Source organism: Coptis chinensis, chromosome 6 (genome assembly GCF_015680905.1).
Source record: "Coptis chinensis isolate HL-2020 chromosome 6, ASM1568090v1, whole genome shotgun sequence".
In the NCBI taxonomy this organism is placed as follows: domain Eukaryota; kingdom Viridiplantae; phylum Streptophyta; class Magnoliopsida; order Ranunculales; family Ranunculaceae; genus Coptis; species Coptis chinensis.
The window spans coordinates 89,917,166-89,936,989 of NC_141461.1; the positions used below are offsets into that span (position 1 = coordinate 89,917,166).

At 37.8% G+C, this 19,824-nt stretch overlaps 2 protein-coding genes across 3 annotated transcripts; one reads left to right on the forward strand and one right to left on the reverse strand.

Moving 5' to 3' along the window:
* Positions 1–5,537: 5,537 nt before the first annotated feature.
* On the reverse strand, positions 5,538–7,705 carry LOC147495271 (uncharacterized). The gene is made up of 3 exons (XM_086568350.1): positions 7,485–7,705; positions 6,738–7,402; positions 5,538–5,674 (listed from the first exon to the last, which is right to left on the reverse strand). The coding sequence occupies exons 1-3, from the start codon at positions 7,703–7,705 to the stop codon at positions 5,538–5,540; spliced, it is 1,023 nt and encodes a 340-aa protein (XP_086424476.1).
* An 8,033-nt stretch (positions 7,706–15,738) lies between these two features.
* Positions 15,739–19,436, forward strand: LOC147495272 (ubiquitin-conjugating enzyme E2-23 kDa-like). 2 transcript variants are annotated; one of them, XM_086566499.1, is made up of 7 exons: positions 15,739–15,762; positions 16,790–16,870; positions 17,231–17,310; positions 18,060–18,183; positions 18,359–18,411; positions 18,964–19,092; positions 19,237–19,436. In XM_086566499.1, the coding sequence occupies exons 2-7, from the start codon at positions 16,827–16,829 to the stop codon at positions 19,368–19,370; spliced, it is 564 nt and encodes a 187-aa protein (XP_086422625.1). In that variant the 5' UTR covers positions 15,739–15,762; positions 16,790–16,826; the 3' UTR covers positions 19,371–19,436. The 2 variants fall into 2 exon arrangements, with proteins under 2 accessions (XP_086422625.1, XP_086422626.1); XM_086566500.1 differs by having other exon boundaries at positions 15,741–15,762; positions 18,069–18,183; positions 19,237–19,435.
* Positions 19,437–19,824: the final 388 nt, after the last annotated feature.

Here is a 19,824-nt window from a genome sequence, read left to right on the forward strand (position 1 = left end):
ATTACGGTTGAAGGACAAACCAGCCCAACCATCGAAGATCAAACCACCACCATTGAAGAACAATGAAGCCCCACTATCCGAGAGAACGGGACCATTACGGTTGAAGAACAAACAAGCCCAACCAACCATCAAAAAAAATCAAACCACCACCTTTGAAGAACAATGAAGCCCCACTATCTGAGAACAGACCAGCCCCACAGTTGAAGAACAAACCAGCCCAACCATTGAAGATCAAACAACCACCTTTGAAGAACAAAGAACCACCTTCGACGATAAAAGCAGCAACTTCTAAAAACAAAACTGCCCCATCACCCCCTTCACAAGCAAATTGTGGAACCGAGGACCCACTACTAGAGAGAGTGTCTGCTACTGCTGCCATAAGGAGGTCACCGCGGTTGACAACTTCAAAAGAAACCACCAAGGCCGACACTTTACGTGTTTCTACCTGCGGAGAAAGCAAAAGTAAAGAAAAGCCGAGGGTAGCCGAAATTGATAATAAGACTCAGAGGGTTGGACTGGTAGAAACGTTTTTGTCCAGGAATCATCGCTTGCAAAAAATGTTACCCAATATTGATGGTGAAGAGGTAAATTTGAAAAGTTTACAAACACTTAGTTATGGTCTTAATATGGCTTAAAAGTTTGTGATATGAGGGGACATATTGTAATGCGCCTCGAGACATCATAGAAACGTGTTTAGTTCTAATCAATTTTGATGCAGTATGTGTGTTGGATTACAAGTAGTCCAGTCAAATTTCTTCCTATTTTTGACGGGGAACTACATGAAGAGGAAGTCCAATAAGTCTATTCTGTAAAAACCACAGCAAGACTACCCTTTTCTGACATTATGTTTAGGGTTTAGGGTTTCCCTCTTCGTAAGACATTATGTTCAAGTTGTGAGCCATTATAGTTAGTTTTTAAGTTCTATTAAATTTGTACGCAGGATGCTTGTGGGATTGCTACTGGTACTATTAAATCTTTATCAATTTCTGATTAGGAAGTCCAACCTTACCATAAGGTACACTTCCCCTCACCGACACCATGTTCATACTGTAATTGGACTGAGACATTAATTACCTCTATTGTGTATTCATTCTCAATTGCTCATACAACATGATTTTTGAATCAGCCTACCGAAAGCATTGATGTTACCGAAGGTGATCAGAATACTGATAGGGAACTGTACATAGTGATTAATGATGCAGAAGAGGGACCCAATTCTGTTGCTGCATCTGTTATATAAGAAGATATGGTAAGAAGATCCAAAACAATTGTTTCAGTAATCAAATCCAATCAATTGGAGGATGAAGTGGCTGCTGTTTGCCAAGACTTAATTCTTGATGTTTTAAACAAGAAAGAAAATGGATTGCTAGAAAGAGAGCCTGGTATTGTAAGTTTCCAAAAGGTTGGGACTGACCTAACTAAGATAACTACCTCCAATTTCCAAGTTTCGTATTACTGGAAGAAGCATGATGTTGAAGAATCCAGTCGCTGTGACATTCTTCGGCACTATGGAAATGGTGTTCATATTGACATGAGCAGCTTCTATGGATTGTACAAGGGAGGCTGGGTGAATGATGTGGTTTGTCTCTTTCAAATATACGTTTTCTTGACACTAATATATCTATATATATAGATAACCATCATCTGATTGTTTAATGTTTTTAGATTCCAAGGTACTGGATTCGTACATGTACTTACTCAGTCGGTGGTACACTGTCGTAGGACATGTCGATGCTATAATGGAGGATATTTATGTTGTAGTTGAAGAATCAAGCTTCTCGGTAAAGTCATGCATCCGTATATATTATCTTTCATTATTTTTTAGGATTATTTCTTCTTCCCTTGTTTCTTATTATTTAGTTTTTGTGACAGTGTTACCTGTATGATATATACGGAATATTGGGGGCAATATTAGAAGAGGATAACATGATGGTTGAAGAGAACCTTCATCAAGCAAAACAGCAAGTTGTGGGTTCGCTAAAACGTCGAATCATAAAATTGGTTCGGCATGATAGTTCGACACCAGACTTGAGTAATTGCCGTGGTTTGATGATGACGATCAATGTTGAAGGAGTGCATTGGATCCTCATCGTTGTCAATTTTGTGATGTGGAGTGTTCAAATCTACGACTCGTTGGAGAATCCGAACGATGGTCGCCCCTGGCCTCTTGACCCAACACCGCTGGTGAAAAAGTTGTTGACAGTGCTCCCTTATGCACTGTTGAGCCAGGATGTCGAATGCATAAACATTGCCAAATTGGGTCGTCAGTGGAGTGTTGAGTTTCCGGTTTGCGGCAAACAAGACGATGCCAACAGCTGTGGTGCATTTACACTTGTATTTGCCGACCCTACTCGCGAATTTGTCACCGCCTTCCCAAATAAAAGGCGAATATATAAGGCAAAGAATAGCAAAGGACTTGTTGGAGTGTGGCATATCTGACGAAGAGTATTATCAGAGGAAAGTTGGTCGGCGTTTGGACTTTGATGTGGGAGAAGAAGCTGGAGGTGGGCAAACGATTGCCGAAGCTCAAAGTGCACCAACTGGTGTCGTGGAGGTGGATCCTGCAGACTCTGGCTAAAACTCTGTTACAACTCTGGGACATTATGTCACTGTTCAAAGTCATCATATATAAATATAACGTAGGGTCAAATATGGATAAATTAAAATAACATACCCTTCTAAATAATGTCCCAGATGCGAATGTCGTAGAGAATTTGGACTGGGACAATAGGTTCCCCTACTGGGAATTCATAGTTACTAACTAATACAATTGTTATCTTTGGCATAGGTTACCAATGTCAATGTTAGTACTGAGCCCACTATTGACCTTAATTTTGGGGCTGCTGTTTTGCAGCTAGACACCATGGAAGTGGAGCCCGACAATGTGCAAATGAAGACGTTTGACAGTCAACCGGAAGTTGAGTAGTTGAAGGACAGTAATAAATTAAGTGGTAGGGAGGAGAGGGCCGCTAAAGTGTGTCTTGATAAGCTTCTGGAAGTTATGTCGGTGGGTTTGCCATTAATAAAGCGGAATCCCACCGTTCTGGCTAGACATAGTCTGCCTCTGAATCCAGCGCAGATCACAGAGTCAAAAGTCCTTGCATAGGTGTATTGGTGGTTGTATGACCAAACTCTCAAGACTGGGCATGCTGCTGATCTAACTGTTAGGGTTTATGGTCGGTGGTTGTCTATAAAATTGAGCACATACTAGTTACTTAGACAGTACCAGTGGCTAAATCATGAGGTTTGTAGAATGCTACTTGCGACATTATGGCATTTCCCGTAATATTTCACTTACTGTATCGTCGAACTAGTCAATTTGTCTTGTTTTTTTTTACCCTTTTTTTCCTGGTCAAGGTTATTTCGGTGTACATGACCTTTCTCCGCACTACAAATGACTTGCATAAAGTATGAGGATTTCGTGACAATACGTGAACCGTCGAAATACTACGCTATCATCCCAGATACACAGATGCTGGTAATGTCTCCCATAACCCACTTGTTTTCTCTGACTTATTCTAAGATTTTTTCTCAATGATCCGAATAATTATTGTTTCAGAAACTATGTAGGTCTACATGGAGTCTTTGTATGCCACCGTTGGGGAGACTCTCAATGATCGAGGCCTGACTATAGAGGAAAAGATTTCTATACTTGCTTCTAACATGTCATGATCCCTAAGGTTGACCTTCAAAGAATTGCTCGGGGAAAACACACGCATCCCATACATCACCAAGTCAAAGGGGTTGATGATGGCCTTCGATCTCTCAAACCACCTTTGGATACTGGTCGTCTTCTGCTTCCGCTACTTGGACTTGCCTGATTTACGATTAGCTGGACGACGTTATTGCCGACCCTACACCCCGGCTGGAAAAAATTTGTACCCTACTTTCATACGCACTCTTAATGCACAACAAAGACTGTGTACCTCAATCGCAGCTACAGAGACCATGGATTATCAAATACCAAGACTATAAGAAGCAGAAGGATCCTAGGGACACTGGGGTTTTCATACTGGCTTATGCAGATCAGTTACTTCGAGGTGATGCCCCAACATTCAGCCGGTCTGGGGCCATGTTAAGAAATAGGGTGGCCAAAGACCTTATAGAATGTGGGTTGACCCAATCCCAATTTGAGAATGTGGGGAAAAATGCTGGTAGAATGTGTGTTCACCATGCGCGAATTTTAGCAACAACTATTGTCGAATGTACTGTCAGGGATGGACAAAATAATTCCATTGTACTGGACCGTCATCAATTACTTCTACTTTGCCTAGACTTTTATAATTATCTTGTTTAAGACAACTTATTATTCCCCTTCAAACATCAACAACATTTCAAATGTCGTTACATATATCATGCATTATTATACCCTCTCCAAACTTTGTTCACTTAATTTCCATAGACATTGGTGTTTTTAATAGTGATAGGAACATCATGCAATTCAATTTAGGTACCAGGGAGATAATATCAGACAAAAAAATCCCAACACTAGGCACGCAAGATATTCTTACGATTATGTCCGACAGGGAGATGGCACTACCAATTGCCCCACAGAGAACCCTCATTTGATTAGAGGAAAACATAGGCAGAATGGGAATCACTTGCCATCTCATCATAGCGTGTCTCCGGTCTTGCTTCTATTATTTTTCATTTTGTATTTCTATTGTGGCGTCTCTTCTTTGAAATGGAAGTAGTCAAACATTCTAAAGTGTCACTATATTGCATTGCATGCTGTGGAGTGGTGAGATTCCCTATTTCACTACATTGGACTACGAATTGTAACATTCAACGCCTAGTGCTTGTTGACGAATGAAATGAACTCCTACATAGAAATTAAAGATTATTCCACTCCATTCAACCCTAAACACATGCATACATTCCGAAGATTTCATTTACATTATGGAAAAACATTCAACATATGATTAAGGACCCAAAACATTTACACTTGCAAAAACTAGTGAGATGATAGAGTAATACCATCACATCTACAAATATCCCACCATTAAACAAACGTACCCTTAAACAAATAAGCAACAGAACCCTACAACTAAATAGAATTCTTTTCTTACCAACGGCACCGAAGAGGCTGCCATGTTACACATTTTCAAGACGAACTATCTGATGAAGTGCCCTCTGATGTATATAGTAAAACATTTCTTAGCTGCTTTAATTTGTGCTTCCGCTTAACAGAGTGCAAAACCACCCACCTCATTCTTTGGTGCTGTTGTGCAAGTGCCAACTCTGCTGCCGCCTCTATTCTTTTCACCATCATATCATATTCACAGACAAATATATCCAACTTGCCATAGAGAATATCTAACTCCATCCTACCTTCCAGACTTATTTCCTTCTTCACCTTTGTGATGGACAACAATATTTCTTCTAAAGTTTGCACCATCTGATTTGGTGGAAGATTTGGTGGAAGAGATGACCCGGAAGTACCAGACATTTCCGTTGTGTTATCAAACCTAAATAGACAAACTTCTACTGGAGTAGAGAAAGACAGTATCGTATATATCATGCAATTGTATGGTGTGTCATGCAAGATTCTGATTGACACCACCAAAACTTACCACAAAATACTGGTCCGAATCTTCAGGAGCACGATTCAACTTTATCATCCCACATCCCAAGAGAAGATAGTCAAACAGATATGGATGGATAAGGTGGCTAACTTGCATGACAGGCACAACCAGTACACCACATAGGACATACAGCACTAAAGATTGCAACTTTTTTTGAAAACCCAAACGTACTGCAGTTAGTCGATTCGTTGAGTTAGAGTCCCTTCTTGATGGACAGACCCAACACAAACGCAAAAATAGCCACACTTTACTCCAGTTTGGGGTCTGGAACTTGCTCAACCAACCAACCTTCTATCATAATTCATGATTAGTTTCGGTTTGTCAGGGATTAAGAGGAAGTATGCGGCATTGCAACATTAATTAGGGATTTAGGGTTAGAAAAAACTATTTTCTAGAGCAAAATAATTTAGGTGGGGCCAATTGCAAGTAACGTCAGAAGTAGGTAGTGGTCAACTCGTTGAATTCGCAACTTGTAACTTTTAGTAACAGTTTTAGTAAACAAGTACAATCGCAATAATTATAAGTGTGCATAAAGCGACACCAACACGTTAGTGTAAGACAACATAACGCTGTGGTTAGGATATCATTTTTAGCTATGTGAGTATGCCTTCAAAATATGTTTCTAGATCATGATGTAGCCATAGTCAAAACAATTACAATTATGCAGTTCAATTTTGGATGATATCATGCGTGACAATAGAAATAGTGAAACCCAAGATATAGTCTACGCTACTCAAAACTCAGATATTGAACCGTTTGTCGACAGTCTCCTGGTTCGCAGGACGTATACTAGCCCCCCCTGTCATCAACGAAGTACTTGCAAGTGCTTCTGTAGTGGCCATGTTGGTTGCATAGCGTCAAAGACCACCTCCTCTGTTTTAGACCCTTTCGCGGTTGTGGGATCCTGATTCTCTCCATTTGGGGACGACCTGGTTTGCGCCTCAGTTCAGGAGGAAGAATGCGATCATCCTCTTCATTTATTTCCCATTGTTCCTTGTTGGGAATACCAATCCAAATCTCCTGATATGTACGTAACCAGTTCTTTGTTGTGTAGTACTCATCAACATATGAAATGTGGTGCAGGCCAGCAACGCGTGCTAATGGCCAAGCATGCGTGGGGACACAGTATACCCAAGTGTTGGAACCACATACATGTACAATCCCCGCTCTCCAAATTCGCAGAGTGGCTGCCCCCCTCTTTGGTCATAATCATAAAACATGTCTGCGAAGACCACAGCTTGTACATTTCCCTCGACTTCTTCATGTTATACGCCAACGTCTCAACTGCAAAAGGTACTAGCAGCTGACCCCTCAGAGCCCACTCACTCGCAATATCTCTGTACTTGCAGAAATGTACAGTCAAATTTCGCCTGATTTCCTCCACCATAGCTTGTACAGGCCACGACCGTGCTTCCTTAATCATTTTGTTCCAACTCTCAACGTGGTTGGTGTAAATGATACCATAGCTCTTCACATCCGAGGCTGAACAAGCCCACTTCTCTACGGGAATACTTGACAACAAAGTGTGCGCTATGGGACTAATTTTCAGGATATCTCTCATCACTGCCTTGAAATGCCAGTGATGAAGGGAAGAAGCCGCCGTTTTGACCTTCTCGAACACATGTTGTGGTGCTTTTTTCAATATCTTGCACACGTGATTCATGCAGAACACATGTCTTGCTCTCGGAAACACCACGGGGACCTTGGAGATCAGACTCTTGTGCCTATCAGTCATGAGGATAAGCAGCCGGTCATAACCAACGACGTGGTCCCCAAGACAATGGAGAAACCACTCCCAATTTTCATTGTCCCCTGCACTAACAACACCGAAGTTAATGGGAAATACATGACCTTGTGCGTCTAATGCAATGGCAGATAGAAGGCACTCACTTGATCTACCCTTCAGGCCTGTGGTCGTCAAGCTCTATCAGAGGTCTGCATGTGTTACGAAAGCTCCTAATTGTAATCCCATAAGCCCAAAAGTAGTACTTGAACTGATCGGTACGTCCTTCTCTTTTAATCTCAGTGTAAGAACCTGGATCAACTTTCTTCAGCTCATTTGAATAGCTTGATAGTAGCTGGTATAACTGCCCATAACTCCCATGAATCTGCACATCCATATTGCACTATTTAGTTGGGGACAAGAAACTATATATATGTGAGTACTGGTTATAATGTCGTATACATATATCACCATGTCTCATCTCTCATAAGGCATATAGGATGCCACAAGAGAGTATATACAGGTATGGGTATTACCTATATATATATACTGTAGGTCACATATATAACTGCGTCTTGTACAGTACTATTTAATCAGGATATGCTCACAAAAAAAAATAAAAATTATTCAGGATACCATTACAGAGTATATGCACGTACTTGTAATTAGTATAATGGCTCACACAACTAAATTGTTGTGGTAGAGCTAAATGTTATTAGGTTATTTGGTTCACCTGCGCCAGTGCCTTTTCCCTTCCCCTCCACGCAACTTTGTACGATACTTTAATGTATTTCCAGTTTTTAACAATGGCCTTAACCTTGCTTGCATTTATAGTTTTGTCTTCTTGCAACATCCCTCTACAAATCATGGCGACAGTCACTATTCTGCCTCACGATTATAAACTCCCGCTGTATTGCGACCGCATTTGTGACCGTCAAATAGTTTCTTAATAGTCCAATCATAAGATCCTTTAGTCGTGCTGCAGTATATATGAAATGGACAACCTAACCCAAGGATACTCAAATCAGATCCTTTGCATCCATATTGGATCCTCTCCCAATCCTTTTTCACCTTCAGCAGTTCAAACTTATTTTGAATCGCGTAGTTCTTCATGTGGAGCATGAAAAAATCCCGTTTGGGGAATGTCATGCCCACGGAAAGTAGAATGTTCTCTTCCAATTCTGTTCCACCAGGGTAATCCACACGACCTTCCTCAACTACATTTTTTTTAGTTTTATACCTTGGCCCCCATTGCCTCTTTCCCATTGTCGGTATCCCTTCTCTAGCACCATCAGTGGGACCATGCTTTCTTCCGACATTCATGAGAATCGGAACACCCTCACTATGAGCAACCGTTTCTGTTGTTCCGATAGCATTGACACCAATACCTTCTCTGCCAACAAATTGATCTCTGCTAGCATTTATCTTTCTTACATCATTACCCGTTTGGTCTGTAGTACCTTGGCTTGTGCTGCCATGTTCCGAGTTAACACCACCGTATCCCTGCATTCCTCCATGGAGTGGGTATGTTCCCAAACCTTGTTCACCTCCTGTAGTTGTTCTTCCAACAAATTTCCCACCATGTTGGTCACCCACACCAAATTGTTCTCTATTCGGTGCTACATTCCTAACATATGGACCAAATGGACAAAGTCCTGGGCCAACGTGAGGTGTTTCAACCAAGTGTTTGTATGACACACCACCACTAAAGGTGGCACATGTCCCCTCATCGCAAAACATTGACCACCATCCATTGCCTCCTCTTAACCTATCAACACTTTCACCTCTGCCCCCAAGTCCAGCAAGATTAGTAACCGATGCCTGTCCACCACCTTGCTGTTGAACTTCACACCCTTGTTCATCGCTTCCCCCACTTTGCTCATTAACTTCAGGCTCTTCCTCATCAGTTCCACCACCATCTAAATCATTGGTTAAGCCAACATGTCCATCACTTGCATCATCATCGGAATCATCCAACACTTTTTCATGACCCTACCACCACCTCCTAGGTCATCTCAGAATGGGGTTCATCATGTAATCGCCAATCAGCTTCCCTCCGGTTATGTGAGTTTGGAAGTTGTTCTTCGGGCAATCGAATGAGTTCGGGAAGACTCTACGGATGGGTTACTAACTTCCATTTAAAGGTAGTTCCGTATATATACACTTTTTCTTCCCATCAGATGGATCATTAAGTTCGAGAGGAATATGTTGGGTTCCCAACCCCATTACAATAACTCTACCTTCATGTAACTCAGGAATAATCGGTCTGTAGTGAAGTGGTATTCGCTCAATATCAAACTCCTCGGGTTTAGCTTCAACATAATCCAGCTTGTCGTAGTAAGACATTATATATCCTGTACAAGACAAGATACATGTTAGTTTTTCATTTTATTTACACTTTTCTCAGACAATATAATATGGACCAATATAATATCGACTTATTTTTTTGAATTTCAGTGTCAAAGAGTCCAAATATATAAACTAAAAACATTTGGGTTTTCTTTCATGGGTTTCTTTCATTCAACAGTATCAAGAATCCAACTTTATTATATCAAAAGCCTCTATACGCACATTTAATGTCCTGCTTGGGTTGTATGATGATTCAACTTTACACTTGTAATAACATTGAGCATTTATTGTACAACCCCTATTTATTGTCCTTGTTTCCATATTAGATGTTCCATGTTTAAAGTAGTGAGCTTTTACATCAAATTAAAGATGCAACTTTGAACACAAATGGAGGGTGGTAGCATTAACTTCCACACATACACCAACACAAACATTAGCCCATAGTTAGTTGAAAACAATATAATAATTAGGGTAATGTTTACAAGGTTTACATACCTTTTTCTGTAATTGGGCAATGACAACTTCCAAATTTGGTGTGGTAATTTGTTTCAAGCATGAAGCAGAAAAAGAAAAAAAAAAAAAAAATATATCTAGGAAATTTCGCAAAGTGTTTTATTGGGAAAAGATCAAAATTGCTTCGAAATTGATGTTGGGCAAAGATTCTTATTAGCTCCGTACATGAGAGTTGACAAGCTTTTCCATTAATTGCATGGATTAGACTTGAGGCCAGTTTGGTGATTTCACATGTAAACTTAGCAAATATGGGAGCAAATATTTCCTCAAATATTCACCGAATCCGGAATGGGTGATAATAGACATTGTCCTATTTACTATTACGGACCCTTACTATTATCATATTTTAAAGGGATATTCACTAGGCTATTTCCGGATTACAAACTTCAACTATAGATTGTCGTATACTTGTTTTATGTAACATTACTTACTGGCGCTATTCAGATTAATCAAACACCGTATGGCCAATCACATGAGCTTCAGGGTAGCTAGGTTCTGCGGATTTCAAGTACGAGTTTATTCAAGTGTCATCTATTTACGACCATAGTAATTCCATTATATCACGCGCAGGTCATTTACCTTATTGCAGCCTACAATATTTAGAAATATCTCAATTATATCTCATAACAACTTTTATTCTTTCACGTACAATATATTATTGCACTAATCCACAATCCCGGGAAATATCCACAAATACTATACTACCTCATAGAAACATCTCACATATATAATAATGGAGTTGTTTATACATTTATTTCTCCCAAACATATTGCATTATATATATATCTCAACATATTATATAATATCACAATATCAACGCCAAATCTTAATTAGATAATGACCACCAAATTTATACAATTTACAACATAAAATGCAAAGACAATTAAAATGTAGCCCACATCCATTCCACAATCAAAGCCCAATATATATATTTACACACTACTCACGCCAAATCTTAATTAGATAATGACAAAACAACGCTATATAATCTTCAACAATATTTTATTACTATATTTGTCCATATTCTTAAATATGTGAAAAACCTGAAAAGTCAACATTCCAAAGTCAATGTCAAAGTCAAAGTCAACACGCCATGGTCAAAGTCAAGTCAACACGCCATGGTCAAAGTCAAAGTCAAACTGCGCTTTCTATGTTCAATGTTTCATGGGTCAAATTTGGTTCATGGGTTATTGTCAAAGTCAAACCGTTGTTTCCATGCTTGGATGTTCAGTGGTCATACCATGGTTCATCTAAGGTCAATCGCTATGGCTTTTTCATGGCCCATGACTAAGGTAATGGTTCGACCTAAATCGCCAAGCCCAAACCTTAGAACCCGAAAGTCTAAACCAACTTATTATTCAACTTCACCCACCAGATATATTTTAAATTATATGACCAACCCAAAACCAAAATTGAAACTGCTCAAAACACCAAATGGATTCGCCCCGAGAATTTAACCAAACCTGCCCAACACTTAAACTAAAACCGGGTCCACAACTTAAACTAAACGGGCCCAAACTAAACCAAATAAACCGCCCAAAACCAAAACTAATATGGTCCTACCAACTTAATTAGACACAAGTCCAAAATGCTTATAACCGATCGAGCACTGGATCGCTCTCATCATTATCCCTCCGCAAGAAGAATACCGCTTTTCCAAATTTCACCCCAACATCCTTCACACACCCCCAATTTCAACAAATCAAAATGGAGAGGGTACAAACCCCCACCCGCTTTAACAAAAGCTAAAACCTCAAATCCTACAATCCAAACTTCCCCAAAACTAGATCTACAAATTTTATTACCATTAATGGTGCTTCAAGCTCCACTCGACAGTACCCAACTCTCCAACATTTAAATCCGATATAACAACTTAACCTTTAACCCAACAAAGCAAAACAACACACCCAATTAAACCAAATACAAACCAAATCCAATTTTATTAACGCCTCCAAGCTCTTACATGACCTCTAATCAAGACTAAACCGATAGTCCCCACCGATTTCGTCCAACCACAACACACAACCCAATCGCAGCCACCTTCCACCCACCATCAATAGCCACCCGCCGATTCTACCCCCCGACAACCAACCAAAATAGTTCATAAACAATATATCCATACCCACAAGATACAAGAATGCATACCTGACAGGAGGATTCATTACCAGGGGGTTTTAGCCACAAGAATAACCCGATAAGCCTCCACGCTTAAATAATCGGATTCCCACAAAGCCAATAAAACTAAAAGGTATCGACATGAAAACACATAAGTAGAAAACCGATCGAAATCGGCAAGAAGGTTTTTGTTCACGCCAGTAAAACTCTAGTTTCGATATAAAAATAAAAAAAATCAGAACTACTCACCTTTTATTTAACAAAATGGACCTAATTCTCCTAGTCCTAATCGTCGCTACTCCACCCCTCCAAAGAAACAAGCTTCTAGCTCACTTCCATTTTTAATATTTTATTATTTTTAAAACCCTATTCTTCTAGAACAATGCGGTTTATATACTGGTTCAAAACCCAAGCCTAACATTGCACTTCAGGCCCAAAAAATCAGCCCACATATCCCAAATCCAATCCAAATAAATTTTAAATAAATAATTAAATTAATTAATTAATCAATAGATAAATACGTATTTTAAATACGGGCTATAATAGCTATGAACACTATCATTTATGAAGTTATAACAATGAGTGTTCATAGTCCATATCAAAACGCATTTCATGAACAATCAATGTTTATAATCATGATATATGAATATTCTTTGTTCATACCATTAATTGACTATGAACAATAATTGTTCATAGTCACGAGCTATGCACATTATTTGTTCATATCACAACCGACTATGAACAAAGATTGTTCATAGTTCCCTAGGCTATGAACATCCATTGTTCATAGCTCAATAGGATGAACACGCTTTGTTCATACTCTAGTAGGTATGAACAATCATTGCTCATACTTTACAATAGGTATGAATAATGAGTGTTCATACTCCAATAGGTATGAACAAATGAAATCAAGATGTTTTCAGATATGAACAATTATTGTTCATACTATATACACCGGGTCGTGGTATACTTGACCTTTCATCTACCCTCGACCCGTTTTTATTTTGTGTCAAGGGTATACTTGACCTTCATCTACCCAGTCTTTTTGAGAGTGATTATGAAAAAACTTGGGTTTTGGGAGTGATTATTTCACCTTCGATTTGTCCCAAGAGTCACTCTCGTTGATAAAACCCCTTCAACTTCATTTTTTGTTTAATAATAGAAGTTTGATTGAAGTTTTGTGAGATTGTCTAATAAGGCGGTTCATATATATATGAAGCTACTTGAATAGGAAGGAGTTCCCAATCATACGGAAAGAGATAAAATAAACACCCTGGCCCGGTCTTTTGGCAATTTTACAACTTCCCCGCCTATGCATAGAGTTCATTGCCCTGATTGTCCGAAAGCAGCTCACTTGTCGATTCGAGTCCCCGATTCAAGAGGTAGGAGCTTCGAAGTTTGATGCTTCGTATGGATTTGTTGGGCTTTACATGGCTGATTTGGAAGAACCGATATATACGCCGCCCCTTTGCTTTAACGCAGTTTAACCAACATTTTCATGTTTATCGCTAATACCTGCAAACGCATTTAAAAATATATTTATTTCGCGATTATTAAACACATAATTAACCAAATTTATATGTCTCAAATGGGGTTTCATATTACGCTTTGGGTGCTTATCAATGCTTACGCTGGTTGTTCTAGAAAACCATCTCTTTATTCTCGTCCGCTGCAATCGAAGACCCGTGGATATGACATTCTTTCTTTGGGATGCCAGTGGTCACACAATGACATCAACGGTTGGACAACTCACGGATTTGAGCACGGATCAATGATACTTCTCCACCTCGCTTATTTTGAAGTAAATTAGCATAGTTATAATATTGGTTATTATTTAGCTAATGGTATCTATCCCGACTATGCGCATTTATACAAAACAATTTCAAAACCTAATGCTCTAAAGACGGAAGTGGTTCACAATGATGCAAAAACTGCAAGGAAAGATATTGAAAGAGCTTTTGGGGTTTTGCAATATAAATTTGGGATTTTGGCAAAAGCTTGCAAATTATGCCATGTGGAGACAATGTGTATTGTTATGAGATCGAAAGCATGTATCATATTGCACAATATGATAATCGAGCTAAGAATAAAAAATTATGAAATTATGATGTACATTCCTAATCCGTATGGTAACCACGCATCCCACCTACTCTGAACATTACATCAGGGACTCTACGAAGTTCAATCAAAGACTATGCATGATAGACTTAAAACGACTCTTGTCGAAATCATCTATAGAGCATTAGGGGTGACCGACATTGATTGATTGTTGTAATTTAATTTGATTTCATAGATGTATGTTTATTCTTAATCATTAATAAACAATGTTAATCAATTTCTATTTTATTATATATATATTTTAATTTAAACTAACATATATTTATATAAAATAAAAGTTCATTCATATTAAAAAAAAACATATTACGTTACATAGTTATAGAAAATAAAATAATTAACCACTCCTAACCTTTTCCATTACAACACCCAACCACTCACATTTTCCACACACTAAACACTTCAATAGATCAAGACCTTTTTATTCAAGGTTTGCGAACTTTTTCAGCTCTCTAACACCATCACAACCATTTGGGCATTGATATCTCAGTATAAAATACCTATACCATTGATCATCCTCGCCACAACACGCAGCATATCAACAAACTGCTCCATATATATATATTCCATACCAGACATATATCATACATGCTTTTCAAAATTTTTACTTCTTCATCTAGCCTCAAGTATAACTTCTATATATGAGCATATAACCTGGTAATGTGGTGCTTTAGGATACTTTGCATTAAGATACTTGCATAATAATGCAAAATGTTTTATTGAGGCTAGATTTGGCACCTATCTTGATCGAGTGTATCAAAATAATATGATTGTTGAGTTGATTCGGCCAACGTTTGATAAGTTGGCTTATTTTATTTTGCAATGATGAAGAAGAAATCATGGTAAAATAAAATGGTTGTGAGATAGTTTTGGAGTGTTGGGTGAGAATGGCGAATTTGTAAAATTTCCGACTTTCTACTCCCATCGACATATTTCATATAACCTGTGGAAATTTGGTCAAAATTTGGCCCAATTTCTCCAAATTTCGCTTTTAAATTTGGAGGTATTACTACCACCACCTAAAAAACGCTTTTAGTAATCTCATTTAAAAACAGGACTTGCCAAAAAAAAAAAAAAAATATATATATATATAAAAATAAATAATTTGAAATAAATGATACAAATTGTGGTGTAGTATTCAATATTCCAATGGTTGATTAAATAAGAATAAAAATGAGAGAAAATGGCATTGTCATTACAGATGCGCTAGTTTCGGCAAACAAAAAGCATGCACACCACACCATTCAATCAATTCAATTCTTCTTCACCTGAAATTGAAACTTTTTCCACTTTTCTTCTCAATCAAATCCAAAAATAATCACATCTCTTCTCTTCTCTTCTCTCTAAACAAAACTCAACTTGGTAATCTTATAATCTTGATAATTTAAAACTGCATTGAACTGTTGATCCAATTTTGACAATTTTTTTTTATAGATCTTTGCAAGATGACTTTTTGAATGGATTATTGACTTGTTTAGGTGAAATTAAGAGTTGGGCATTGTTTATAATCACTGTCTGTTGTGTTAGATGTTTAAGGAATTGGATTTTGAGCAAAATTTGGTGAATGTGAGTGGAAATGCTGATTTGAGTTTATTGAATTTGTGTTTTATTGGGATGCAAAGATCGATTTTTTTTGTAGTTTATGTTGGACTTGCATGGTGAAGTAGGATTATACTGAAATTTTTAGTATTTGGCAATATTGGAATGAACCCCTGACTTTAAAGTGTGATTGTATATGTGATAAGTAATCTGCTGTGTCTTAAGTGGTATGATATTGGTTCTTAGATCTTCTAGTACTTGCAATGAACATTTTTACTACGCATGGCAAATGTTGAATTACTTAAGTGGTATGATTTTGGTTATTGTTATGACACACACAGTCTCATGCCAATCAATTTATGCAAAAAAGAAAGTGTAGTTAATAAGGGAGGGCTTAGGGTGTAATTAGTCTGTTAGCTGGAAAGTTAAGATTTATCTGTAATGAGAGTTGTCACTGATTAGACTTACTGTAGAACCGATATTGTTTTGAAGAAGTTCTTTTAGGAAACTTTCAGCAATTAGTTCATTCATCTTTGGAGACAATGTATATGAATAAATTTCCGCATTTCAACATAGCGGGTGATTCTTGGTTGGGGTTGATTAAATAAGTGAAAACTTTTGATTGTTGAAAGAAATTACAAGGGGGTAGGCATTGGAGGTGGTAGAACCACCTGGATAAGGATATTGAAAAATGAATACTAATGATGTGGATTTATAAATACGCTTCAAGGACACAACACACACACTAGGACTAATTTGTATGTCTACGTGTTTGTTATGTTATGATTATGATTATTGTAGAAGTGTTACTATTGATTTTGGATTTGATATGTTCTCTTGGCACGTACAGGTTCCGAGTTGAATTTCAATACAAGAAGTAGGAAAAAATGTCGTCTCCAAGCAAGAGAAGAGATATGGATGTCATGAAGTTGTAAGTAATCAATGTTTTTTGGGTTTCTCATAAATGACTGTGAGCAATTATAATATTTTCTATGTACCGATCTGGTTGACAGAAATAGAAGCATTGGGTATATTTTCACATGAGCCACAATTTTAAATATGGTGCTCTTAGTAAATTATATGAGTAAGCTTTAGTAATTCACTCCTGTAATGGGAATTTCAGTTTAGTGTCATGAGTACATTTCTGCAACTTCCAAGTTTTCATCCTAATTTATAGTTGCATTTGCTTTACTAGATTGTACACTTACACCTTCAGAAATGGAAGTTGCATCTTCAGACTCTGGCTAACGATGCTTAACTACATGTGATTTTGTATGTGCCTGTTGTTTAGGATGATGAGTGACTACAGTGTGGAGCCAATTAATGATGGAATCAATGAATTCAACGTGGAATTTCACGGACCAAAAGAAAGTACGTTGTTTCTGATCCCTCGCTACTGCTTCTGTAGAACTGTTTTTTGTTCAACATGTTTTTTCTATGTCTCCTTTGATTATCTTAACAAATTTTGAAGTGTATTACAACTTACCAGTCAAACTTTAGTTTGGCCATCATGCACCAAGTTTGACTTTTGTGCTCGTCGAAACCTGGCCGTGTTCCCTCATTAGATCTCAGTTGAATTTCAATGGATTTGATCATGTTTTGACACTATAAAACATTATCTTGTGATGTGATATGACGCCATAGTATGTAATAAAGGTGATGAGAACAAATGACATCGAAGAAAGCAATTTTTGGGTCTTGTGACAGGAGAGTAATTGAAAGGTTTTTCGAGCATGAGAGGAGGGTCTGCATAGGATAATTCTTGACGCCAAAGAGGTCCTGTCCGATTGATGGGCTTAAATCTAGCCTTTTAGATTGTTAGAACTATCTTCATTTGCAACTGGGATACACTGTTAAGGAACATTTATGAAAAGCGATATAGTTGGTTGGTTTCTTGCTCCACTTGGTGCCTTGCTAGGGGACAGTGGGATGAGATTCTCTACCCTCCCTCCCTTAGGTTATTCCATTTGTATCAATGAATTTAAGTTTACCAATGAGAAATATATATGAAAAAAATATATATATCTGCATGAATTATAATTCATAATTTATCTCTCAGCGTATGTGTTTTCAAGGCTTTTAAGTATTTGTATTCTCGTTTGATGCCAAACTGAGTCTAGTGCTTGCAGGTCTTTATGAAGGAGGTGTCTGGAAAATTCGTGTGGAGCTCCCAGATGCATATCCTTACAAGTCTCCATCTGTTGGATTTCTGAACAAGATATTTCACCCAAATGTTGACGAACTGTGAGTCTACTTACACTTGAGAACCCATTTGTCTCGTCCATGAGTAATGCGCAGCACCATTAATTTTGCAGAAGAAGATTAAATTTTTATGGCTTACCCATCAACTTCTAGATGATCTTAATGTTCATCTGAAGCTGTTTTGCACTGAACCATTTTATGTTATTATGATTTTCAGGTCTGGTTCTGTATGCTTGGATGTTATCAACCAATCATGGAGCCCAATGTTTGGTAAAACTTGATTCATGAACTTTCCTATGGGTGCATTAGTAAACTAATTGCAATTGCGCATTTACATGGTAACACATAGTCACATAGAAGTATATTAAAATTTACTATATTATCATTGCATTGCAGCCAGCTGAAGGAATTGTGTTCATTCAATCATTAGTCTTATAATTACTAGTTTTTTTTTGCCTAGCTAGGTTTGGCCATTTGGTATCTCAGCCCCTATCTTCTTTAGTATCCTCATAAGCTCATATTTCCCTGCAATTTATCTCCTTAGTCCCAAGCATTCCCTACACTCTTAATCACCCAATGGTTGCTCTCATATATTTTTGTACTCTTCGAAACAAAATTTAGTGGAAATCAAAATTTGAATTTTCAAGTGGAATTTCATTTGTTTCTGGTTGTGGTTGTGTCCCTAAGCTATTTTGTGGTATGTCTTGGATTCTTGGTCTTATTTTCAAGCACTGTGGTAGTCCTTCAGAGCCTAGTCGCGATTTAGTCATTCCCTTCTGTATGAGCTTTCTATTATCTAACTAAGATTCTTGTTCTCTGCAGATCTTTTGAATGTCTTTGAAGTATTTCTTCCACAGCTTTTATTATACCCAAATCCTTCTGATCCATTAAATGGTGATGCTGCATCATTGATGTTGAAGGATAAGCAACAATATGAACAGAAAGTGAAAGGTTAACTCATCATAACTTTTATATTCTATATAACTGACATAACCTTGGATAGAAAAAACAATTGGCCTTTTATTTCTGTTCTTCCGCACAAAACTACAAATGTCACCAATGGAAGTAATGTGGTTTCACTCTGTAAACTGGCAGAGTACTGTGAGCGTTACGCAAAGAGGGAGAACATAGACAACGATGCAGCCGAAGAGAGTAGTGATGAGGACATAAGTGATGGGCACAGCGAAGCATCTAGTGAAGATGATGTTGCTGGAAATGCCGATCCCTGAGTTAACCTGTGTGGGCATATAATTCTCAAGATGAAATTTTCTTCCACTTGAGATTTGTTTTTCTTTTGTATAACTGTATGTTCAATTTTTTGTATCTCTGTTTAGTAAGTTAGAGAAGCGTGCATCACTGGTGCTGCATCCAACTGTACAAGCATGTGCACATTAAAATTAATATAAAACGAAAGGTTCAGATAAAATGATAAATGAAATTATTATACTTGGTTTATATGACTAATCTTTTCATGATTCGGACATTTTCATGCATAGTAGTACTTAAAGCAGGTTTTCTTGTATCTATTTGACCACTTTTGAAGTTAGAACAAGAAGCCATTCTCTTCTGTTTGTGCTTTTCTGTCTGAAGAACCTAACATGATGTATTTTTTTGTCCAGTCTGTGTGTATATATGACCTAATTTTCGGTATGATCTTAGTAACTTGCACAGTAACAAAAATTC